Source organism: Astyanax mexicanus, chromosome 24 (assembly GCF_023375975.1).
Source record: "Astyanax mexicanus isolate ESR-SI-001 chromosome 24, AstMex3_surface, whole genome shotgun sequence".
Taxonomy (NCBI): domain Eukaryota; kingdom Metazoa; phylum Chordata; class Actinopteri; order Characiformes; family Acestrorhamphidae; genus Astyanax; species Astyanax mexicanus.
Window position 1 is genome coordinate 1944129 of NC_064431.1, and position 26033 is coordinate 1970161.

The 26033-nt window shown below is 39.0% G+C and overlaps 1 protein-coding gene across 3 annotated transcripts in view; it reads left to right on the plus strand.

The window, feature by feature from the left end:
* The first annotated feature begins 1354 nt into the window (after window positions 1–1354).
* Window positions 1355–26033, plus strand: part of dag1 (dystroglycan 1) — a 54515-nt gene continuing 29836 nt past the window's right edge. The window contains exons 1-2 of one of the 3 annotated variants that reach the window (XM_049471881.1): window positions 1355–1913; window positions 4603–4670. Coding sequence is in view for 1 of the 3 variants with exons in the window: in XM_022682216.2 (XP_022537937.2) it covers window positions 4664–4666 (3 nt within the window). In the remaining 2 variants the exon portion in view is untranslated. The remainder of the gene's footprint in view (window positions 1914–4602; window positions 4671–26033) is intronic. The other 2 variants (XM_022682216.2, XM_049471880.1) reach the window with 2 other exon arrangements.

The following is a 26033-nucleotide window of genomic DNA, read 5'->3' on the forward strand; positions in this document are numbered from 1 at the left end:
TACTATTTACTGTATACTGTTTTTACTATAGAATCAGATTTCTAGAGTTGGATAATTCAAGTCCAGATTTAAAAAAGAAATAATCCCAGGATTTTTTTTAAAATACCTGGGCGACCACGATGCTTTTACAATCTAAATTATTTTAAAAGTAAAAATCCGTATTTGGGGATCTGATTTCTAAAGATTTCTAAAGTAGAAATCCATGCCAGGTTTTTGCTCCAACTGCCACGTGGCTGGAACAAAGTCCTTGTTGCAGCAGAGCAGTTGGAGGCAGTTGAAACAAAATCCTGGGATGGATTTCCACTATCTGGACCTGGATTACCACCCACCTCTATACAGTGATTTCATACAACCTCGAGAACTTACAGAGGAGTGGGTGGAGTGAAGGAGAAACAACCGCCTCCTCTCTCCCTTCTTCTCCTTCTCTGAGAGCAGAGTTGCCAGGTTCGCGTTTTTTCCGCCCAGTTGGGCTTGTTTAAAAAATCCAGTCGCAGGTGAAAATTTAGGGGTGGCTGGGTGCGTTTTTTTGGGATACTTTTAAAAATTACCGCGGCCGCCAAATAACAAAAAAGTAACAAAAACAAAACAAACAAACAAACAAACAAACAAAAAAACAAAACAACAACAATGTAACCAGAAATCACATAACTAATAAAACACTAATGTTACAATATAATTAATGATATATATAGCAATACTGATAATAAATCAGCTCTAAAAAATATTAAGAGACCACTTAAGTTTCTGAATCAGTTTCTCTGATTTTGCTATTTATAGGTTTATGTTTGAGGGAAATGATCATAGTTGTTTTATTCTATAAACTACAGACAACATTTCTCCCAAATTCCAAATAAAAATATTGCCATTTAGAGCATTTATTTGCAGAAAATGTAAAATGTTTGAAATAACTAAAATGATACAGAGCTTTCAGACCTCAAATAATGCAAAGAAAACAAGTTCATATTCATAATAAAGTTTTAAGAGTTCAGAAATAATCAATATTTGGTGGAATAACCCTGGTTGGTTTTTAATCAAAGTTTTTTTTTCATGCATCTTGGCATCTATCATGTTCTCCTCCTCCACCAGTCTTACACACTGCTTTTGGATAACTTTATGCAGCTTGGTTTGATGGCTTGTGATCATCTATCTTCTTTTTGATTATATTCCAGAGGTTTTTAATTTGGTAAAATCAAAGAAACATTTTAAGTGGTCTCTTATTTTTTTTCCAGAGCAGTATATTTTGGGCTAATTTAAGCTTCTGAAGGGCGGGTTTTAGGCTGACTTTGGGCTGGATATGTTTGTTGGATCTGGCAACCCTGTCTCAGAGGGGGCTGAGTGACTTCACAGCATAGTATTCAAAGCCCAGCTGCCTCGGATAGCACAGCATTAGTTAGCTGGGTGGTGGAGGAGCTGCTACTGAAGCTGCTTCTGCTGAAAATAGAGAATTTCCAAGGGTTTCTCTGAACCAGAATCAATATCTGGAGCTTCATTCAGTAGAGCTGGGGACGGAGCTCTGCTTGGCTGTAGACGGTTCATTTTTCCTGGGTTCGTTTCGTTTTCTACGCACCAGAAGGTGAAAGTAGGTGGACAGGAGATCTCCCTGTATTCCTGGACCTCCCCTGAAAGGATTGATTATTGACAATTTGGTGGGTGAAGCGAAGGAAAAGAAGGAAGAGAAAGAAAGAAGAGGAGGAAAGTGCTGCAGGACGGAGTTTGTACCTTACCCATTTACGTTATTTGCACGGGAACCAGGCACTGAAGCCAGACATTGAAGACTACCTACCTAAAGTGTACAGCGGTCACGGCTCTCAGTCGACACGGTTCTAAGCCTTTCTTACTGGTTAATCGTCGCTAGATGGTTGTGCTATTGTCTTGCAGCTGCTGAAGAGGGATGTTTAGCAAGTTTTTGAACGGTTAGTGTCTTTATTTAACCTTTTATTCTCTACCTTTATTCTCTAATGTTCTGATACGGGCAACGTCTTTGGACACGGTGTTGGGTAACGTTAGCTAGTTAGTTAGTCATCCAGTGTTCAACTTGGACGTTTGGTTCACTTTCGTTTAAACCTATAATTTATAATAGCTTACGTTATACATTCTGTATGCAATAATGTCTTTTTGAGATATGGAACATGTGTGTCTTTGGACAAGGTGTTCGTTAATTAGCGTAACTAATTTACTAACCTAGCTAAATAACCAATCAGCATCCAGCTTGAACATTATTCTTTTCTTGGCCAGCGTATCTAATGTATACATTAGCCTATGTATCTAATATTTTATATTTTTTTTTTTTTTTTTTTTTTTGATACAGTTGAACGTTTTTTTGGACACGCCTGTCAATGAAAGTGTCTGATTTAGGTTGCTGAAAGAAAGCGACTTCAAATAGAATTTTTTTAACGTTATTAAAACATTAGGTTAACATAACAACATAATTTCACCAGCAGCTATATTTAACCTAGTTAGGTTAACGTTAGATGACTGGCATGGGTGTCATCAAACAGAGAAAGGAGAAAAAGGAAGACGGAAAGAAAGAAATAATGAACCAATGAACGAAAAGAAAGAGAGAGAGAGGGGGATACATAAAAACACAGATCAACACCATAAATAATCTATATACAGCTATGCAACCAAGCTAAAACAGATCTTTTAGATGTCAAAGCCAGCTACAACCACTGACTTCAGTCCTTCCGTCACTGACGGATTTTAACGTCTTGTAAACGTTACAACCCCAGCCTTCTTAACAGCCCAAGGGTCTTTATTTTTATTAATAGCTCTGGTGGTCTCTAAGCTTGTAACGTTACACTATTTCAGAAGCCCCAGCGTTTTGTGAGCTTAGCAAACGTGGCTAACTTACCTAACGCTAGCTAGGTTAACGTTATATCCCCGCAAACACATTGCATGTATGCACTGTCCAGGTTCCCGAACAGGTGTTGGTGTTGTTGTTAGCATGGTTAGCTAGCCTGATGAACCAGGACAACGTCGGGTGAACGTTAACGTTAGCTAACGAGACAACTTGCTTCTGTTTTTAGCTTAGCTAGGTCAGCTAACGTTAGTTTGCTGACCTAGCTAGGTTATATTTTGGAAGGCTGGTCGGTTTACAAACGTTAGCCAGTGTTAGCGTTACCTCACCTGGCTAACCAACGTTAACGCTACGTTATGTTACCTCACCTAACGTAAACTTCTCTAGTTTAGATAGCTAGCTGGGTTATACCTCGTCTAGCTAACGTCAACGCTACGTTAACTCACCTAACGTAAACGTCTTTAGCTAGATAGGTTAGGTAGCGTTAGGTAACGTTAAGTTAGATGTTAGCAATGTTTTCAGCAGTTCAGGGAAGGCTGGTCGGTTTACTAACGTTAGCCAGCGTTACCTCGTCTAGCTAACGTTAACGTTATGTTATCTCATCTAACGTAAACTTCTCTAGCTATGTAGGTTGGGTGGCGTTAGGTAGATGTTAGCAATGTTTTAAGGCAGTTTTATGGAGGCAGATTGGTTTACTAACGTTAGCTCTAACTAGGTAGATTAATAAACTTAGATGTTAGCAATGTTTTTAGCTATTTGGGAAGGCTGGTCGGTTTACTAACGTTAACGTAAAGTTACCTCAGCTGACGTAAATTTATCTATTTAGGTGTTTGGTAGAGAGCTGGCTTGGTTGGCTACGTTAATTTGCTGACCTAGCTAGGTTATAACGTTAGCCAGAATTCACTCACCTAGCTAATTATGGCTAAATTACCTCACCTGATGTAAACTTCTCTAGCTAGGTAGGTTAGGTAGATGTTAGCAACGTTTTGAGCAGTTTTGGGGAGGCTGGTCGGTTAGTTTACCTCGCCTAACTCTAGCTAATGCTTACTTAACTTATGTAACTTAGCTAACTTAGCTGGCTAGTTATTTAGCTAAGCTAACTAGCTAACTAACCAGCTAAGTTATATTAACTCAGCAACTCAGGCTAACAGATATCCTCAATTGCAGCACCGCCTCAGGCTGCTGTGGTAAACTGTGATAAACGGTGATGTATGGGTTTAAAATGAGTTATTAACTCATTTACATCTTTTTCTGTAATTTTGGCTCGCTAACTTGGTCGTTTGCATTTTTTTAGATGGTTTTATTCAAGCTTTGTTTCTCATTTAGCCTTTTTTTTGGTGCAAATTGCTGCTAGGTGAGTGTATCAGTTTATTTTTTGAGGCCAAATTCTAAATAAAAGCGAGAAACTTTTGGTGGAAAACACTATTGTTGGATTCTGTCTATTTAGAATATTAGCTAAAAAAAAAGAGAGAAATAGAAAAATCTGATTGTATAATCCAATGTTACAATATGCAAACATGGAAAAATCAGATAATTGAGTAAAGATACATTTTATAATTTTCCTAATTCTGATTATGATGGTCATAAATTAATAAACAGAAAAGGAAAATGCAAAAAAAATGATGAAAACCAATTTAATTTTTTAATACTAAATGGGCAAAATTAAATAATGAGGTTTAACACACATTTAATGTTGAAATTGGCCTCAAAGAACGTTACACTGACCCTACTAGCGCCCTTCCTCGTATTTGGCTTGACATTTAGATGTTTTATGGTCGTGTGTGTGTGTGTGTGTGGAGAAACAGTATATTCAGTAGCAGGCTACTTAGTCCGGACTGCTGAGAGAGAGGGAGAACACAGCCTTTAATGGTCGGTATGTAAGTTCGGGTTTAATCTAACGTTAATCTAACGTGAGTTGCTGTTGTTGGCGTCGTTATTATGTTCAGCACGTCCGACTCTCTATGGAGACGTTTTAAACCCCCTTTCAGACCCTTCTTGTGTTGTGTGGCCCGTCCTTAAATCTGCTAGCTAAATGTCAGGGCACTGATTTAGATGTAACAGGAATGTTGAGGAAAGGTTTCCATCATTACAGCCTGAATTATGCAGAATTTCTTTATTTTAGTTTTTTAACATCACAGCATTTTTAGCATTTATAAAGGAATGGATCATTTAGTTATTTGGATTTTATATTCAATGTGAACTCAATGTAAAAGGGTTAGGATTTAATTTATTATAGTTTAAACCTAATAGGCCAAGGTCAAGCTAGTCATGTTTATGTCCACTCCATTGGTTTGAGTGAATGTACCAACCAGTGTGGTTGAATGACTGACTATTTTTGCCATATTACAGGTTCCCAGTTTAAGAAACATATCAACTGCTATGAAGGAATCAATCATGAGTTAATTTATTATATATGAGTTTTATATTTGTATTATATTAAGTGTGCACTCCCATTCAAATTAGTATTTTATTTATTTAGATTGCAGTTTGGAAAATCATAAATTCATCATGAATTAAATCAGGCTAGTCATGTTTTTGTCTTTTGCATACGTTTGAATGAATGTTCAGTACAGTAGGTTGACTATATTTGCATTACAGGACTCCACTTGACTCAGGATTGAGTCATTGAGTAATTATTCACATTTTTTGGCTGTTTATGTTCAGCATGCATATGAATTAATAACAGAACAGGTTAGAATTCAGGTTATTCAAGTCGACTAGGCCGAGCACAAGTTGTCCTTTTGCATTTGTTTAAATAGCTAAATGATAGATTTGGGTTGACTACAGTTTTATAGTTAATGTTTTTAGTTTAGGAAAAAGAGACAAAGACTGTACTGCTGAAGAAATGTAACTTTGTTTTTCTTTGTACTGTTGAAACATTGGAGCAATGCAAGTGTTTGGATACCTAAAGAATAGTTTAAGTTGATTTAGCTAAGATCTAGTTGTTTCAATGTTCTCTTTCGCAAGAAAATAGCAACTATTGTTTGTAAATCAAGACAGGGTATTTTTTTTGTTGGTTCAGGTGTGTTTTACAGTACACATTAAAATCCAGTTTGGAAAGGATAGTTCTGCTGAAGGGGTGAATCACTGAGAAGAGCAGCATCTATTGTTTTCTGCCTCTGCCTGTAGGCGACGTTGGCCTGGCCTATATGTTGCTGTGCAGTAGTTGAGTCTTGGCATGTAGGCTGCTGCTCCATGTTGGCATGCACACAGGCTATTTTCTGCCAACTCCCTCTTTTCCCCCCTCAGGGGAAAACTAGAGGAGGTGGGATAAAATTAGAAGACAGGCATAAGTTTCCTAATGTCTTTTTTTTATTTTTTTTTTATTTCAGCTCTCAGGTCTGCTCTATGACGCCACTAACAGATTGCATTTCAACATACTGCTTTTTCCCGTTGCTGTAAAATGCTCTGTGAAGGCCGTGCCCATTCCTCTGGCACGGGCTCATTCTTGCACCAACACCCCGGCAAGCTGTTTGGTGGCGCAAGGTGGTGTGAACAAGGTTTAATTTGCCACGGTTGTGTCTTCAGTACAATCACAACAAGGTGGGCTATCATCGATGCCCTTGAGGCCAGTCTGTTGTGGTGTGTTGTACTCTAGCAGATATTCAGTAATATTGATTGTTTTTGTCTGGAGAGCAACTGTCTTTGTTTGACTGTAATTGCTTGCTCGTTCATGGGTTTTCCCTTGTTTTAAATTTCTATTAGCGCTGTAATGCATACGGAGAGCGCCACCGAATTATAAATCAAGCCCTATTGTGCGGAATAATACCGTAGATGATCAAGAATAATGCATGGCCTCATATTCATTTATGAATTCCTGTGGCACAGTGAGCGCTTCAGCTTCTCTCAGCTGTGCTATAGCATAGCAAACATTATGTGCATTTTATATGCATGCTCCTTTTTCACACAGTCCTGATAGTGGCACCGTCTTCGGCTAGGACACAGCTTGAGGCAATGCAAGGGAACAGATAGGCTAAAGACAATCATTGTTTGCAGCAGCATCGTCACAGCGTATTTGCACTGTATTTGCACTGTATTTGCAGTGCCTACAGTGCAGTCTGTAAGAGTTTGGGCAGTGATATAGGATATTTTTGCTTGTTTTAACTCTGGATTCCATCACATTTTACATGCTTTTTAAATTGCATTCAAATCCAGTGACTATGAACCAAATATGCAGAATATCACCTTTTAATAATAGTGTGGGTGTAACCATTCACAAAATGCATTATGTCGTTTCAGTGTGAAAAAAGTAATGCCTCATTTCAGTGTGTGTATATATATAGTTTCTTAATACTAGTTGTAATAATGTCTATGGCAAGTGAGCCACTGTTTTGTTGTTACCCATTATGATTGAGCATTGCAATGCAATGTAATATGTAGTTGTGCAGTAGCTACATAGCTAAAATGTTGAACGCAATCATATAAATCATATATCTACCAGTACTGAGGTAATAGTAATCTTCCTGATATGTTAGATTTTCTGCTGTTTAGGATATATTAAGTGTGTTAGCATGTTTGATCATTAACTGGTTAAAAAAAAAAATCTACTAATTCTTTTATATTGCAGTATATATCGCCACAAAAAAATGATGCAATTTCTAATTTAATTTATCATTTGTCCAATTTGTGCAGCCTTATGTTATGAAGTACAGTCAGTATAAAGTGCATTATGTTTGCTCTAGTCTGTTGAACCCATGAAAGGCTTGAAATTATAGTCAATAATATAGTCAATATAGTCAAATTAACTTTATAGTCAAATTAAAGTCAATAATAATTGGTAATGCACACAAAGCAGGCATTCTGTATTGGGATTAGGATTGGGAGCAGTTTTAACAGTTTAGCACTTGGTTGCACGTCTGTTGCAGTCAGTAAGTACCAGCTTCCACCTACCAGCTGTTGGGTGTATTTATTGGTGGTGATTTGACAGGCCTGGAATGCACTTGTTTTTCATTTTTTGTGCACTTAGGCTTGTGTTTAAATCTGTTCAGTGTGGGTGTAGTCATTTACAGGACTTTTTTTTATTTTTTTTTACTGAATACTAGTATTGAATTGCAAAATGATTGTTTTTCCATTGGTTATGCCTCTGTTGCAGTTTAGTGACACTGCTATTTTGTTATTTTGTGTTTCTCTATAAAACAGTGTAGTTGCACTGGTAATATCTGTGTAGATCAGTGTTGTGTGATGCTTTTATTAAATGTCAAGCCTATATTTATATCCTTTCCCTTTTGGGATCAGCTCAAGTGGCTCAAGTGACCTCACCATTTAGTCTACAAGCCTTCCACTGTGGCCCTGTAAAATCCCATGGTTTTGTTAGTTTTGTGGTTCAGGCTGTTCATTGTCCTGCTGCAACTAAATGAAGTGATTCTACTGACTGTTGAGGAATTGAAATTCAAGCTTCAAGGTTTATCAATTATAAAACGTCCAGTTCCACCGCCACCATGTTTCACAGATGAGGTGTTTTTTGCTTTTGTGTCATTTTTGTTCCTCATTCCATCACTATGGCCTTCCTGTTGTCTTGATGCATTAGATTACAGATCATTCTGGTGTCAGTTTATCTCTGTGTGCCTGTGTGTAGACATGATTAAGACATATATTTGGTTATACGTTCCTGTATATTTCAAGATTTCCCGCAATTCATGGTTTGGCCTGGTGCCTACATTTTCTATCTATAACAGTCTATATACATTTTGTGTGTTAGTTGGTTTGGGTATGAACTAATGAGTATACAACACCAATAAACATCTAAAAAAAAATCCCATTTATATATTACTTATGATTTACATGAAGTGTATGTTAACTATACATATCTTTTTTTTTGTAGCATTGCGAAATATTAATGTTGGATCATTGACTTCTGGAGATATGTGGTCACAATTCCTTCATTTTCTTTATATCACTGTAATATTTGGTAGTCAATATTTTGATTTAATAAAATGTTCAGTTTTTGGAAGCTTTGTAAATTATATAATTAATTGCTTTGTATTTATTGATCATTATATGATGTAGAGGTGTAAAGATCATTGTGGGAGAGCATTGAGGAATTAGATTTTTTTGAGATAAAGATCATTTTTTTATTTCTATTAAGGATATAAATGCTGTAAAACCTGTGTTTTTTACAGTACATATGCAACTAAAAACTCTTGATGCAGTGGAAGTGGGCGTTGGCAATCTGTGACCTCTTTTTTTTATTTTTTTCCTCTCTTTCCCCTCCTCTCCCCCCATATAAAGCTAATGTTAGCCATGTGGCATGTTGCCCCACTTGCTGTTAAAAATAGAACGGAGAGGGGAGGAAAAAAAAAAAAACGAGCCACAACTTCCTGCAGTACAGTACAGGTGAGTTTCATGTAGGCTAGCACGGTGATGGCATGCTCTAGTCACACAATCCCACAAGCCTGAAGTGTAGCATCGTCCCCCCTCAGCCAAATCTTTCAGAAATGACTGGGATTACGGTTCTGACCTCGAGGCAAGGTCCTCAGAGTTCCGTAGCTGTCGGAGAAACGCACTTTTTTCCACCGAGTCATAACCCAACTCCCACCCACCCACCCCCTTTACTCACTCAGCCTCGTTGTTTCATAATCAAACATGTAAGCCGGAGTCATGATTGGATTTGAGATTAGACGGTGCGGGCGGTGCACGGTGGTACACGCGGTATCGTCGCTCGGCAGCTCGAGAAGCTGGTTCTTTCCTCACACAGCTCTTGTTTATTTTCCTGTGAGCCGCTCCAGTCTTTTGAGGCAGCATCTGCTGCAGCGCGGCGCTGTGCAGTAGTTCACACTTCAATTGCAGCCTAACCTAGATTCCTGTAGTAGCGCTTGTAAATAACCCGAGGTTCTGTTTTAAAGGAACGGGAGGAGGGGCACGGGCGTCTCATCCTATACACTGTACGATAACAGCAGCATAACCGCTGCATCATTCGCTGCCTTAGAAGAGGGTAAGGAAGGCGGTTGGTCACCTTTGGTAGGAGGAGGCGTACAATGGCAAACTGGAATTAAGATAAGGTAAAATGGGCTTTTTTAGGGTAGACAATGGTTAAAAAAGAGCAATGCACTTTATTTATCAAGATTACTCAGTCATTGAATGGATTGAATTAGAAAAATGTAACCCAAATTAATATCTTAAACTGATTTATTTACAATCATGGGCTCTCTTTGTTACTTAAGTCTCTGGGATTGAGGTCAAAAGTAAGTATTATTATATATTCTGCCAATAGAAATAGAAAAAGCATCAGAAATTCTACAGCATTACTAATGCACTCCAAATATCTCCATATATGTACAGGATTAAAGTAAAATAAATGACACTGGACAGATAAAATCTGTCTCTAGTAGATATATAATGAGAAATTATGAGAACAATGTGAATTTTTTCTTTTACTAAAAACAGAAAAAAGTAGTACCCTGATGTGGAAATTAGGGATAAAATCGTTCACAATATAAAAAAAAATGTTGCCGATTTATTATTGTGTACAATACAATTTGGCACACTCCTACTTTTAATTTAAGGGTAAGTAGTATTTTTACAAAGTTACAAGATTTGAGCCCAACACGCTTGATTCAACCATGGTGAATGGGAAGCCTTTTTGCCTTTTTCCCATTGAATTGAATTGTTTTGGTTTGGTTTGTTTTCAAACAGGGAAAATATATTTCCGTATCCATCCGCTTGTTTTTTTTTTTCGAGCCACAATTTCACAGCGGTAGTACTTATTTAGAAATGCTGAATTAGCCGTTTAGCTCAAATCTCCAGAGATTTGGACCAGGCCAAGACCATCTCCTCTCATGGGTCTCTGAAGTGTAATTGTTTGGATTCGCACTACAGTGTGTTTACACCTGCTCAAACAAATCGCACCAACGGTGTAAACGAACCAGGATCTGCTTTAATGGACTAAAAATGCAGGTGTGAAAACACCCATAGAACAGGGTAAACACTACAATCCATTTAGGAATAGTAGCACTGTGGATTGACAAGAACGTGATGTTACGTAATGCATCATGATAAAGCAGTTACGATTCAATATGTTGTGATATATTGGGGAACTGTAAGCAAGGCGATATATTGTGATTATAACACACTAATATACAGTTCTGGAAATAAAAAAAAGAGACCACTTAAAAATGATGGGTTTCATTGATTATATAATCAAAAGGAAGATGGATGATCACAAACCATCAAACCAAACTGAACAGCTTCATCCAAAAGCAGTGTGTAAGACTGGTGGAGGAGAACATGATGCCAAGATGCATGAAAAAAACTGTGATTAAAAACCAGGATTTTTCCACCAAATATTGATTTTTGAAAGCTTAAAACAATATTTTTATTTGGAATTTGGGAGAAATGTTGTCTGTAGTTTATAGAATAAAACAACAATGTTTATTTTACTCAAACATAAACCTATAAATAGCAAAATCAGAGAAACTGATTCAGTAACTGAAGTACTCTCTTTATTTTTTTCCAGAGCTGTAAATAAGTTTACTTTTTAGGCAATCCGAAGAGTGGAATCTTACTACAGAGCACTGCTATCTATGTTTGGTATCGGGTTTAAACATGATAAAAGACCGATAATGGACAGAATAAAGCACTTCTGACACCAATGTGAACATGTAAACTATGTTAATGAAAAATCGAAGACTAAAAAACGCTTTTGAGATCAATACAGTATTGCGATACGATAGCAATATTTTTAACACCCCCTTAAATAACAGGCAGAAATAACTTTTGTTTAATGCCCCTTAATATCATGTTAAGACACACACACTTAGATATTCAATTAATTCAGATTTACATACATTTGTAGAGATTTTCTTACATACTTGCAGGGAATGGCACGGTATTTTAACCACTGAAAACATATGAATTTGACCTTCTCTGAACGCCCCGAGTTGGATGCTGCAGTTCTTGAATTATCTTAAATTAAAGGTTTGTTTATTCACTCATGAATTTGTTCAACTTCAAGAAATGTTCTCCTAATTATTTAGACTCACCCACTCTCTGCTGCCTACCGGAACATCTATGTAGGCCTGTAATGAGCAAAAATGAGCTGTGTAATTGGTTAAACCCAGCCAGCGCTGGCTACAACAACCGCTGTACTGTTGTAGTTGGTTGGTGTTGGTCAGGGGGAGGGAGGCTTCATGCTGCATCAGAAGCTGCTCTGCTTTTGTCCGAACCTTAAGCTCTGACATTTGGAGAGAAAAGCAGCTGTGAGTAGACATATGACCTTGCTGTTTCGCCTCCGTGAAGCATTGCAGCAATGCTATGATAAAACCGCCTTTCAGCAGCGAGAATGCCAGGCTTGGTGTGGGAAGAGGCATTGGTCTCACCCACTGATTCTTTTTTTATTTATTTATTTATTTTTTCTCGTATTATTTCTGTTTTCCTGCTCCTGAACTGCATGTTTATTTATTTCTGCAGTTAAACATCAGTGGGATATATCTAAATCTAAATATCGGAAGAATTAGCAGAGGAGGTTTGATTCACTGTTTTTGCTGGGGTTTTTTTTTCTTTATTTATACACTCATATATTAAGGATGTCGTGAGAAACACTGGTAATACTGGTAACAGGTCAATGCCAAAATTCTAAAAACACACATTTTTATTAGATTTTTTTCATTAGTATAAAAGATCGTAGAATTTTAGTGGTATTGATACCAGGGGGTGGGCAATATGGCTCTAAAATAGTATCATGATCTTTCATGGTATTTTTGCGATAACGATACTTTTTATTGCGATTAACAACATTTGAAAAATATTTCAAGATTACACCACTGCAACAAAATAAAAATTAAATAAAATGTATACAGCTCTGTAAAAAAAAAAAAAAAACATTTCAGTTTCTGAATCAGTTTCTCTGGTTTTTCTATTTATAGGTTTATGCTTGTATAGTGTAAAATGAACATTTTTGTTTTATTCTATAAAAACTACAGAAAAAAAGGAATGGCTGAAAAACAAACAAAAAATGCAAAGCTGTCAGACCTCAATTAATGCAAAAAAAAAGTTTTCAGAAGAGTTCAGAAATCAATATTTGGTGGAATAAACCTGGTTGGTTTTTAATCAGTTTTTTTTTTCATGCATCTTGGCATCATGTTCTCCTCCACCAGTCTTGCACACTGCTTTTGGATAACATGCAAGCAGTTCAGCTTGGTTTGATGGCTTGTGATCATCCTGTAGGTTTTCAACTTTCTCTTATTTTCTTTTTTCTTTTCTTTTTTTATATTCTCCGAGCTTTAGACTACAGGAGTTAGACCGCTGTGATTTGAGACCACCGTTGTAGACGGTGCCAATTAATGTTTGTCGGAACCAGTTTGTGTTCAGCAGCCTCGTGAATGGAGAGGAGGAGTTTCCCTCCCTTCGCTTTTTACCCCCAGCCAGGTCGAGGTGCTCTTTGACCTCTCCGCAAATTGCCCAGGTTTTCCTGAAGTGAGAGAGCGAGCGAGAGAGTGTGAATATGTGTGTGACTGTAAGTGTGTGTTTGGTGTGATCTAGCTGGAGTGCTCTGGAGAAGGGTAATTGTTGAGTTGCTTACGCTGAGCTCGGTGAACCGACAAAGCCCGCGGCCGGCACTGCCGCTGCCCCCCAGACTCGCCCAGTGAAAGAAAGGGACCACCTGCAATTACTTAACAGATTAGGCCCAGTGAACAGCAGGGGAAAGTGAGGGTGGTCATTCAGGGAAATGCCATTAGGATTCGAGGCTGCCTATTCATGCCCACCTGTTCCCTCACAAAAGGCGTAGTCATATGAATGGCATGCGGTTTCCTCGTGGGCTCCTTTGGAAATGACCTCAGTGGAAATAATTTGCAAGTGCTTGGGCTAATTGATAACCTACTAACCCTCAAGATTAGCTTCCCTTACATTTAAATGCAAATACCAGGTTTACAGGACTGAACAGACTGAGGAGAGAATGCACGGGTTTGGTCTAAAGTACATTCGCCCTAAAGATTAGCCTACAACAGGCTGTTAATCATCAGTTGCCTGAAGGGCAGATTCTGTAGACTCTGTAGACGCTGTGAAAGATTGGGCCAGTCACGTCCTCAAAAAGAATGGCGAGCGCTAAGCCCGCTAAACAGATTCAAAAGGTGTCCTTATCTCGGCAGATAAAGAAAATAACCGTCTAGACCATGTGCGAGTCCCTCTGCAAGCTCCTTGACCTGATTGTTCTCCGATATCCGTTTGGGCTGGGCGTCCTTGACACTGATCTCGGTTTGAACTGAGAGAGAGAGCACGTCTCATCTTTAAGGTTTACATGTAAATGTAGCTTAAAAAAAGCTTAAAATCATCCTGCAATCTAATCAAATCAAACACTTAGTAGTAGCCTAATTGTATAGCGCTTTTAGGAACTGACTGCGCAAAGCAGCTTCGTAAAAAATGTGAATAAAATATAAATCTCACAGGTGCCAAAGACTCCCAAGGGGGAGGGGACCCATCCTCCTTTGGTCTGAATGACTTTTGAAATGAATATTACTGATAAAAAGCCACTCTACGATCACATAAGACTGCTGTTCTGTTCAAGCAAGATTATTGATCATGGAAGCACTAATGATGATTAATTAATGTTTTAATAATTTTAATATAAAAGTAATACTAGATTAATTAATGGGCGGTAGCGACAAGTCCAAGGCAGTCCAAGCTAGCAGTAGCAAGACTAAACTGGGTTGCAGGAGATGCCAATGGTCCAAACTTTTAAAACTAGAGCCGAACGGGTGATTTAATCTTTTATAAAGTATAGAAAATGAGAGAGCCAGAAGGTAACATAGACATGAACACACCCTAAAACAAAAAAAAACAATGGCGTGATTGCATGCAGACAGTGGGAAGAGAGCACCAACGTCTGAAGTATGAAGTTCATACCTTCAATTATTATTCTAACTCTTATTCTTTGTCACTTTTGCTCATTTTTATGTGTTGATCTGGCCATTTGAAGGTGGGGTGGGGTGTCGTTGGGATGGGTATTGGAGGGTGGAATTATTGTGTCGAACTGCAATGGACCCTTATAACTCATCCTGCTTAAAATGTCTAACATTTGGTCAAACAAACAAAAAAAAAAGTTATCTTCTTGATTGTCTGAAGCTGCAGCCTTTTATGTAAAGGGAATCAACGTAATAATAATAGTATTAATAACCATTACCAAAAGCTAAGCTAATTTAGGCTTGAAGAGGTAGCATGTAGGGCTGCAACTAATAATTATTTTGGTAGTCAACTAATCTGACGATTATTTATTTTTATTTTTTTCCCCGATTAGTCGATTTAGTCAGCGATTATTTCTGCCATCTCTAAAAATGATAGAAACAGCAGAACATGAGGTTTAAATGACCTTTAAATTACTGATATTTAGTGATTTTTAATATGTAGTCTGTTGTGTTTGGGCACTTTTGGAGACACAAACTTAGTCTCCCATTGCCCTTTTGTCCCCAGCACTTTGTGTAATGTGGTACTATTACAAATTAACGATTAGTCGACTATGAAATTTGTAGTCGACAAATTTAATAATCGACATTGGTATCGATTATATCGACTAATCGTTGCAGCCCTAGTAGCATGGCCTAGTATTCAAGCTCGTGATCTTCCGTGTCGGCCATAGTGTCATCATCTCAGTCCACAGAGCTGATCAGATTGGACCTGGCTTTAGTTTTCTACAAGATTATGTAGAGGGAAGGACAATTAATGAATAACCTTAATGCTGAAATCCCGAAATCCTGCTTTTGAAGTGGCGCCGCCGAGTGTAAGTCTCTTAGAAATGTGACTTTGATGTGTTCCGTGCGGACCTGGGTCTCCTGGCGAGGCATTTTATTGGCAATTAAACTCCGCAGTTCAGTCGAGAAGCGAACAAGACATTTTGTTTGGTTTGAAATTCAGGGCATGTAACAAGCCCGTGTATTGGCCACTCCTGACAAATCTGAAAGCTGTCGATTTAATTTTTTCTGAGAACGCCGCAATTGCTGCTGCTGCCGCTCTGCAGAGACGCTCCCCACAGACAAATGCTCGCACAGCGCGTTGTAGAATAATACTTAAGGAATTATTGGGAGTGCTGATGGAGGCTTTTTACAGCGAAGCCCCTTCTGACTGACTCGGAACAGAGGCGCTCATAATGAGGACCTCAAGAAAATGTAGATAGAGCTCCTTAAGGAATGGCCCCGGCTCGGCTGTCGGGCGTAGAGCTGCGTTGCATTAGTTGTTGCAATCGAAAATGCACTTTACACACACAATACACATCGACTGACCATTGTTTTTTGGATTAGTTGTTTTTTTATTCACTGATTTATTAATTTTTTCGCCATACTCTCTATTATCTATGAGTATGAACATGAGCTTTAAACGCCTAGAAGATGCTTAGATGTTTAAATTCTAATACTTGTGTGAGTAAATATGTAAACTGAGGTAGGAGTGGGCAATATGGCCCTAAAATATCACAATGTTTCATGGTATTTTCACGATAAAGATAACGATACTTTTGGTGATATGACAAAACACTGAATAATATATATTTAATATGTATTTTTTGCATACAATATGATATGGCACACCCCTAATTGAGAGACAAAAATAGAAATACAAGAGTTTTATCAGATTTGTAACCTAAGTCAATAATCCAGAATGTCATAATACTGATAAAGTTATCCAAAAGCAGTGTGTAAGACTGGTGGAGGAGAACATGATGCCAAGATGCATGATTTAAAACTGTGATTAAAAACCAGGGTTATTCCACCAAACACAACATTTTATATACCTATAAATAGCAAAGTCAGATTCTCAGAACTGATTTGGAAACTGAAGTGGTGTGTTAATTTTGTTTCAGAGCTACATTTCCCAAACTTTGATTTGATGAATTACAAATTGTGTTGTGTTTGATAGGGTATAACTGCATTCTTATGCAATTCTATTATCATTATTTCAGTGGGAATGGTCTTAAAATGACAATACTACTGTTAATCGCAATCATTTCTTGCACGTTCACAAAACATTCTTATTGTGACAGGCCTAAATATCGTCGCAATTATTTAATTATGGTTGTGTTAGTGTCTACAGTACGATAGGACACTCCAAGCAATGCCACTAGATATTACATATAAAAACGCAGACTAGTTAAAATTTGTTTTTGTTAAAATTGTTTTACCCTTCATTACTTTCAATCTAGGTGTCTGGTCGCGGGTTCAGGATGTTCTCCGGAGGTTTCGTCGATGGTTCTCCGTGCTGTAGGCTTCCTAGCACTAATTATGAATGAAAGTGGGGACTGGGAGTGCTCATAAAGTCGAAGGAACTTGTATTGTTTCCAGGCCGATGCAGCTCGCTGTGCTCGCGGAAACGAGGAGAGAGCCGAGAGAGAGAGAGAGCGGCGTTATTAGCCTAGAAGAGGTAATCATTAGATAGGGCTCATCTACCCCGGCAGCCCTCAAAATGTTAAACAACCTTGACATCGAAATCTTTCCGGCTGGAGCGCGCACCAGGCGTTCACACAGCCCGCCGGAGACACGATGCTGCTGCTGATAAGGCCTATTGTAGAGAAGGAGAAAGAGAAAGAAAGAGAAAGAAAGAAAGAGAGAGAGAGTGGAAGTGGTAGACCAGGTTGTGTTTGGCGCCAGCAAACAATGAAATCTTCCACCTGGCCCTCAGATCTGTGAGCGCTGACCCAGTAAATACAGCCGGTCGGCGCTGGAGACGAGGCAGCCGGAGAGCAGGACCGTGCTACTTCTCACACTTAAACACCAACCGCTGCTCTTCACACCGACCGGTGGCTCTGCATACGCATGGTGGGGTTGGTTGGGTTGGATATTTGGGTTGGGGGATGGTTGTGGTTTGTCTACTGGAGCTGGATTGGTTCGATTAAAACTAAAGCTGCACCATATTGGGAAAAAATTTCCATTGCAAATGTTCTTTTTTTTTTTGACGATATACAGTACAGGCCAAAAGTTTGGACATACCTACTCATTTAATGCGTTTTTCACTAAAGGCATCAAAACTATGAATGAACACACGTGGAGTTTTATGTACTTAACAAAAAATGAGCTGAACCTCCACAGTCACCGGACCTGAACCCAATCCAGATGGTTTGGGGTGAGCTGGAGCACAGAGTGAAGAAGGCAAAGGAGCAACAAGTGCTAATAAACACCTCTGGGAACTCCTTCCTTCCTTCAAGACTGTTGGAAAACTTTTTTTTAATTTCAGGTGGCCACCTCTTGAAGAAGCTCATTGAGAGAATGATGCCAAGAGTGTGCAAAGCAGTAATCAGAGCAAAGGGGGCTATTTTGAAGAAACTAGAATATATAGAACAATTTTTTTTAGTTATTTCACCTTTTTTTTTTGTTAAGTACATAAAACTCCACATGTGTTCATTCATAGTTTTGATGCTTCAGTGAGAATCTACAATGTAAATAGTCATGAAAATAAAGAAAACACATTGATCGCCATGATGTCACCCATAAAGAGCTGAGTCAGCGCAGAGCTCTCAAAACCCGAGGAAAACAGCAAAACAACAGTAATCTGCCCTTTAATCAGGCGTTTAAATGGCTTTTAAAAAAAGTAAATAAGAGCGTATTTCTGGGATTAAATATCTGAATTCAGCTGCAACTGGAAATATCTTGATATTTCATGTTTTTTTTTTTTTTGCGATAACAATACTCTTGGCAATATGACAAAACACTGAATTACAGAAATTATTTTAAGAATACTCAACTGCAACATATATATATGGCACGGGGTGATATAGCACGATATTTCAGGGTATAGTATCGTGCACCATATGTAAAAATGTTGCCGATATTATTGGGTACGACAAGATATGGCACCAATCCGTTTATTAAGGGACATCCCATTGGAAACACTGTTTTAAAAACGCTTCTCTCGAACAGAAGTCAACGTTCTCACATGTTTTTTTTGATGAGCATTTTGGCACGTTTATGCTTGTGCCTGTGTGAAAACAAACCAAACAGAAGAGGAAACTCTCCAATTAAACAAATTTATCAACTGATTCAGACCAGAGAAACCAACTACAGGTGTGAAAACGGCCTTAGGCGTTTTAGTATACGTCTAGTATTGATTTTGTCTTTTTGCATTTTGGCTTAGTGATTTCCTCCTTCCTTTTTTCTTCTTCCTCTTTCCCAACTGTAAATGTGTTCAAATACAGTAGGGCTTTGTATTGGCAAGAACTCGGCAACATGATGCACATCAAAATACAGGGCTTTCAATTCAATATTTCACTATATATTGCGATTTGTTTTGACTGCACGCTGCCAGCCACTATAGCAAGCTTTATTTTTTGACTCTTATTCTGAAAGTGCTCCTAAAATTAGCATATTTACATTATTTTAATACGCTCAAATCCCTACACATCCAAAGTCAAATCACAGTCCTAAATAGGGCTGCACAATATATCATTTAAGAAAAGATAAGAGATAAGATAATCCTTTATTAATCCCCCAGCGAGGAAATTTGCAGTATTGCAGCAGCCTAGAGGACAGGACAGAAATGTCAAGAATTAAATAATACATAAAAAATGCAAGAAATGCATATACAGCTCTGGAACAAAAATTAATAAAAAGTCCACTTCAGTTTCAAAATCAGTTTCTCTGATTTTGCTATTTATAGGTTTATGTTTGAGTAAAATGAACATCGTTGTTTTATTCTATAAACTACAGACAACATTTCTCCGAAATTACAAATAGAAATATTGTCATTTAGAGCATTTATAAAACTTGCAGAAAGTGAAAAATTGCTAAAATAACAAAGGAAAAAGATGCAGAGCTTTCAGACCTCAAATAATGCAAAGAAAATCGATATTCGGTGGAATAACCGCCCTGGTTTTTCATCACATTTTTTTTTTCATGCATCTTGGCATCATCTCCTCCTCCACCAGTCTTACACACTGCTTTTGGATAACTTTATCCTGATTCACTCCTGGTGCAAAAATTCAAGCAGTTCAGCTTGGTTTGGTGGCGTGATTATATTCCAGAGTATTTTAATTTGGTAAAATCAAAGAAACCCATCATTTTGAAATGGTCTCTTATTTAATTTTCCAGATTTAACAATAAATAGCAGTTTAAATATATATATACTGTCAACCATTAAATAATAATTATGATAATAATGTAATAATAATTGCATTACTATGCCATTATTAATATTACTACATGTTGGATCATTGAGATATCATTGCTTTATATATATAAATTGTTGCATTATATGTCGTTTTAATTATTTCCCCAGTATTTTCTGTAGCTCCCCTGTTTTTAAACTGTTGTCTGAGTCTGTTTTAAGACTGTTTAAGACTACATGGATCAGCAGCACTTTGGGTCGAGTGAAGATCATGGGAAGGCTTCACCCTGAACAGAATGTGCTGCATCACAGAAAGACAGCAAACCACAGATTGTCATCGTGGTGAAACCGGGCAGGACGAGATGTAGGAGTCTGCGTAACGAAGAGAGAGAAAAAAGAAATAAAGAAAGCTTTGCTCTGGTTGAAGGCGTTAAGCTGAGTGAGCGGTGTAGGATTTCTTGTCCGATTTTATCCTCGATTTGCCTCTTCTGACAGATCTTCAGGATGGGGCTGAGCATCTCCTCCCGAAGGCTCAGTCGGGGCTGACTGGAGGAGCAGATTAGCTTCTAGCCCGAGATCTTTTATGAGTCAATCTTGCACGCTTTGCCGTCGGAGTTTCTGATTCGATTTGATTTTGATTTCTGGGGCAGAGAGTCAGCTCAGGTGAGGCGGTGCGAGATGGTCAGAGAGTGAGGGTTTCTGGGGTGAGCTAAAAACCTCAGATCTCAGTTGTGTAATGCTTGATTTGAGTGTTTTTTAAAGATTTATTGGTGATTCAATGGAGGAAAAACCTTAGAGACCAATCAGAGAACTCAACAGTATTGCGTTGTTTTATCTGTGCGTATTAGGGTGCGTTTAGGTTTGTGCCTGTGTGAAAACAAACCAAACCATGGTGCTAAATAATGAACCATGCTCTAAATAAATGAACTTATCAACTGATCCAGACCAGAGAAACCAACTATAGTTGGGAAAATGCCCTTAGTTTTTTAGGCCCTGTCCTTGTCTTGGCCTCCTGTTCACAAGTTATTTAGTGATTTCCTCTATGGGCACCATCCTCTGGGCATCGAGTACCGTATTTTTCACACTGTAGGGCGCACAGGATTATAATTCACATTATTTTTAAAGTCGAACAAGTGCTGCATGCTAATCTACACAGTTTTTCTCCTGAAAACTCTTTATTTAAGTGACTAAAGCGCTTTTGTTTATTTGCTGTAAGCTTATATTTCCAGATTTCTAGATTCAGATAAGGCTACACTCCAATATACTCGCCTCTGAAAAGGTAAAAGAGACAACTAGCGGTTAGTGTGGTAGGCAGGTAATGCTAATGCTGCTCCAGCAGTGCTAGCCGAGGTTAGGAGCAAGCTACAGGCCGATATACTCGCCTCTGAATGGCAAATGAGATAAGTAGTGCTTAGCACAGTTATCAGGTAATGCTAATGCTGCTCCAGCAGTGCTAGCCAGGGTTAGCTGCAAGCCACAGTTCAATATTCTCGCCTCTGAATGGCAAAAGAGCTGGCTAAAGCTTAGCGTGGTTAGCTGGTAAGCTGATAAGAATTTATACATTAGGGGGCCTTTGGCGATTTTTGGGAAAATTAAAGGATTTTAAATGCGCTTTATAGTTTGAAAAATGCGGTAAATGCACTGTTTTAAACCTCCAGCAGCACTGCTGCGTCTGATTCTGCTCTGTGATGTTCTTGTGGAGTAAAAAGAGCACAGTAATGTATATATTTATAAATATAGCTTGTATTTATAGAATATTTATAAAAATAAATGGTTGCATGAGAGAGACGTAAAAATATTTAATGTGTTGTTCCCATGCATGGTCCTTTAATGAAATGTGGATGATGAACTGCATGGAACCCTAGGCTCGCGTATTCCAGAAACGCCTGGAAAAATGGGTGTGGTTGCATCTGCTCTCTCTCTATATCCAAGTACCATTTGCTTCTTGGAATTGCGAGCAGCTTCCAGTGGAAATACAGCTGCGTTTGTTCGCCGTCGAGCCGATGAATGATGTATGATGGCAAACAACATGCAGCCTTATCAGCGATGCATACGTACAGCAGCAAATGTGGATCCACATCACTGTCCCATTGTAAGCTACAATTTGTCAGCTATTTGCTATGTTGGAGCTCTGTAATTTGCCACTGCTTTCATGTCTGGAGTGGAGACCTGTGGTTTTAGCATAGCGCTATACACTCGGAGCAGCGGGAGCAGCGCTGTTTCAGAATCACCTGGAGACGACTTCCACAAAAGGAGCAGGAATTTCATTTCTGACTGACCGGCTTAATGTTGCTCTTGCTTTTTTGGATTAACATCTGAATTTTATTTGATTTTTTTCCATCTGATTTGGTCAGATGGCCTGAATATCTGAATATTAATCTGATCTCTGGGCCTGTATTATCGTTTATAAAAGCCTAAAGTGTAGGTTAAAAGTGCTAGTTTAGAAGAATGAGTGAGCATTGTCATACTCATAAAGTTTTAAGAGTTCAGAAATCAATATTTGGTGGAAAAACTCTTGGCATCATGTTCTCCTCCACCAGTCTTACACACTGCTTTTGGATAACTTTACACTGCTTTACTCCTGGTGCAAAAATCTTCCAAATGTGGGTTGTGGTTTCCAAGCCATTCCCCGAGGTAAAAACAAAAAAGGAATGATCAATTTACTGTACATTAATATGTATTTTAATGGTTTCAGTAGCTCAATTCTGTAGTTCTGATCCTTTGTTTTTACCACTGTGTTCTAGCCAAGAGCCAAGAATCCTTGCCCATAGGTCTAGACTAGTTTTGAAATGTGTGTACCAGGATTATAGATTACATAAAGCATTAATTACTGTATTTTCTCGCACTATAAGATCTTTTTTCGCACTTAAAATCCTTTAAATTTTTCCAAAAATTGACCTTGCACCTTTTATAACCTGGTGCGCCTTATATTTTTAGGAATTTTCCCAGTCGGGTTGTAAGGAACAGTAAAGCCGCTTCACTGAAAACTCACCCTTATAATGCTGTACGCTGTACAATGAAGTTTCTCCAGCACCAAGGCTGGAGTAGTGTTAGCATTAGCTGCTAACCATAGCGCTAGCTCTTTAAGTGTTCAGAGCTGTTCAGTATGATTGTTTACCCTGTTATAAAACAAGCTACATGGGACCGCTACAAACCGTTAGCTGATAGCGGCCTGGCTTACTGGAACACACTAGGTTCCTCAGTGTAGCGCTGTCGGGCGGCGTTTACTAGCGCTAAGTGCTTCTACCCACAGCCGTTGTTCCTTACTAGTGTAGCTTAAAATGCACCTTATATTCCAGTGCTCCATATGTATGAAAATAGACCAGCAATGGAAAATTCTGCTATTGGAAATGATCGTGATCAGCAGCATCTGTCTAGAATTGTCTGCGAATAAATTTGAGTCAAACCGACTAGCGACTCGTGACAGAATCGTCAGAATCGCATTGAATCCACATTTAATACACAGATTTAATTCTAACTTGTTATAATTATTTTCTTTGAAGCCTACATTAACCAGTCTGTGATGTCTCCTTAGTGTCTCCTTGGTGCATCCTCAGTTTCTTGGAGGCTATAATAACTTCTCCTTATGCTAATGTGTTTATCCTGAGGGTGTGTTTTAATCAGCTCGATGCTAAACCACGGGTGTGCTCCAGACAGCTGGCTTTATTGTCTAAACCCAACGAGTTCCTCAGCGCCGCCCAAGTTTACGCCACGTAACGAGTGCGTTGTTGATGTGTGCTGTGCTGTGCTATGCTTCGCTGTGCTTCGCTGTGCTGTGCTGTGTTTGTGTTTGAGCTTGTGATGATGTTTATTGACTCAAGTCTTCAGTCCAGGATGGCTCAGCAGATGTGTTTCTGTTTAGCAGTTAGCATAGCTTTGTAATTTCGTACCTCGGTGGAGCCATCTGGTTCCCGGGAGGACGGTTTGGGCGGGGGGTTGTCGGGAGGATGGCTCCACGCCGCACTCGACGCTGGGAACCCACCTTCGGCTTTTGAAGCGCGGCGGCGCGCTCGCACCCCGAGCACGGCGGCTTTGATTCGTGTGTGTCGAACATGCGGCGAGTGAAAATAGATTCGCTTCCTTCCACAGCACTGTACTGCGGTTTGTTCTCAGCAAACATTGATCTGCTTTGAAGTGCTGTCTTTCAGCCCCAGTCTACACACACACACCGTGGCATCGTGTCCTCCTTACACCCCCTCCTCACCCGTTTCACACCAAACACTTATATGCACACACACAAGCACAAGCACGGACACACTCGTGCACTTTATCACACATAGCAGTGATGACTACTGCTTCGATTGTGTTGGTGGCGGTGTGTGTTTTTATGGTGTTCCACACCCAACAGGACTTTTCCAGTTATCTCCTCCTCCCGGCGTCTCCTCGCCCCAAGGAAGTATGAGAAGCTGCCGACTGCTTTCCTTCTGCAGATGATTTTCTGCATTCCAATCATTTTCAAAGCTTCAAAACACCTCACTCACTGTTTTCACTCTCTATATTTCTTTTTTCTTTTTTTTTATAATTTTATTTCAAATTTTTAGCACATTCAATCACCCAACCCAATCATTAGGACTCCCCTAGTAATCACTAGTAATGCCCCAACACACCAGGAGGGTGAAGACTAACACATACGCCTCCTCTGATACATGTGAAGTCAGCCACCGCTTCTTTTTGAGCTGCTGCTGATGCTGTAGCATTGCCGAGTATCATCATCACAGCGCTGACGCTCGGAGAGTAAAAGCGCAGCGACTCGGTTCTGATACACCAGCTCACAGACGCAGCCCTGTGCTGCGGACATCACCCTGGGAGTGATGTGAGGAGAGTCTTTATTTCTTTATTTAACTGATTTTCTACTTTGCAGACATTGTAGATTGATATCAAAGACATGAAAATGATGAAAAATGACTACCTTTATAAAGGGTTTATAAATAGTTTACATAAATATATTTATTTTTTAAATGGTTACTAATTAAGTTGTGAATGCCTTTAATAATGCCTTTAATAATCAGTTATAACAAACATACGTAGAAAGGGCAACAGTGACCTGTTGTTTGCTAAATAGTGAACTATATTACACAGCCATCTATATTGTTGCCCTTTCTAAGTATGTGTTATAACTGATTATTAATGATTTTTAAGGCATTTACAACCTTGTTAGTAACCATTAAACTAATTATAAACCATTTATAAACCCTTTATAAAGGTAGTCTTATTTTAAACCAATTAGTAATTCATTATTAAGTAAAATTTCTTATCTTATGAAATATCTTATTTTATGTTTTATCCGATTACTCGATTAATCGAATCGATTTTTTGAGTAGAGTACTCCATTAATAATCGATAGCTGCAGCCCTATTCTGGGTCATTCTTCTGAATGAAGAGTCTAAAGGAGGGGGTTATGGGAAAAAAAAGGTGGATGGGTCTTCTCTTCAGTGTGTAGTCGCTCCCCTTTTAATGCCTTTAACACTCTGGCATCGCCTCAGTCTGAGCTGAACTGCTCATTCACAGGATCAGGGATTCACTCTCTCTCTCTGCAGCCGCTTGGTACAGATCCAGCATGGATATATGTGTGTGTGTGTGTGTGTGTGTGTGTGTGTGTAGCGAGTGTGTGAGCGAGCGAGAGTGTTAGGGAGTCCATCTTACGATTAAAAACAGGGAGCCTCTAGCCTGAGCGAGATTTTCCTGGCTGATAATTTCAGCCTGTGATTGAAGATGTGTTTGTCCTGGATATTAGAGCCAGCTTCGTCCTTGAACGGAGGTGTAGCTTCTTTAAAGTTCCCTACACCCCCCCACCATCCTTCCAGACACCCCCCAACCTCCATCCACCCTGGGTAAACGTATTAGCCGCTGCAATATGTCGCTTTTTGCTTCGTTCATCTTGTTTTTTTTTTTAGATATTATTGCAGAGATAAGGTGTCTCCTGCTGTCTGGTGGGCTCTATTTTTTCAGTAGCTTCGACCTTGCCGGGACTATTTTTGTCGAAGATACGTGGTTCAGACGGCGCTGTGGTTTTGGGGGGGAAGGTGGGGGTGGCCGGGTTATTTATAGACCCATCGATGATAAGGAAGTGAGATGAGACTTCGGCGACACCAGCCAGCCTGGAGACGAGGTGATACGGAGCATCTATCAACCGCCGGTTCATCTGCTCGTCTCTGTTTATGTATTTATCTATCTATATAGATATTTGTTTGTCTATCTACGTGGAACACACTCCTGTGGA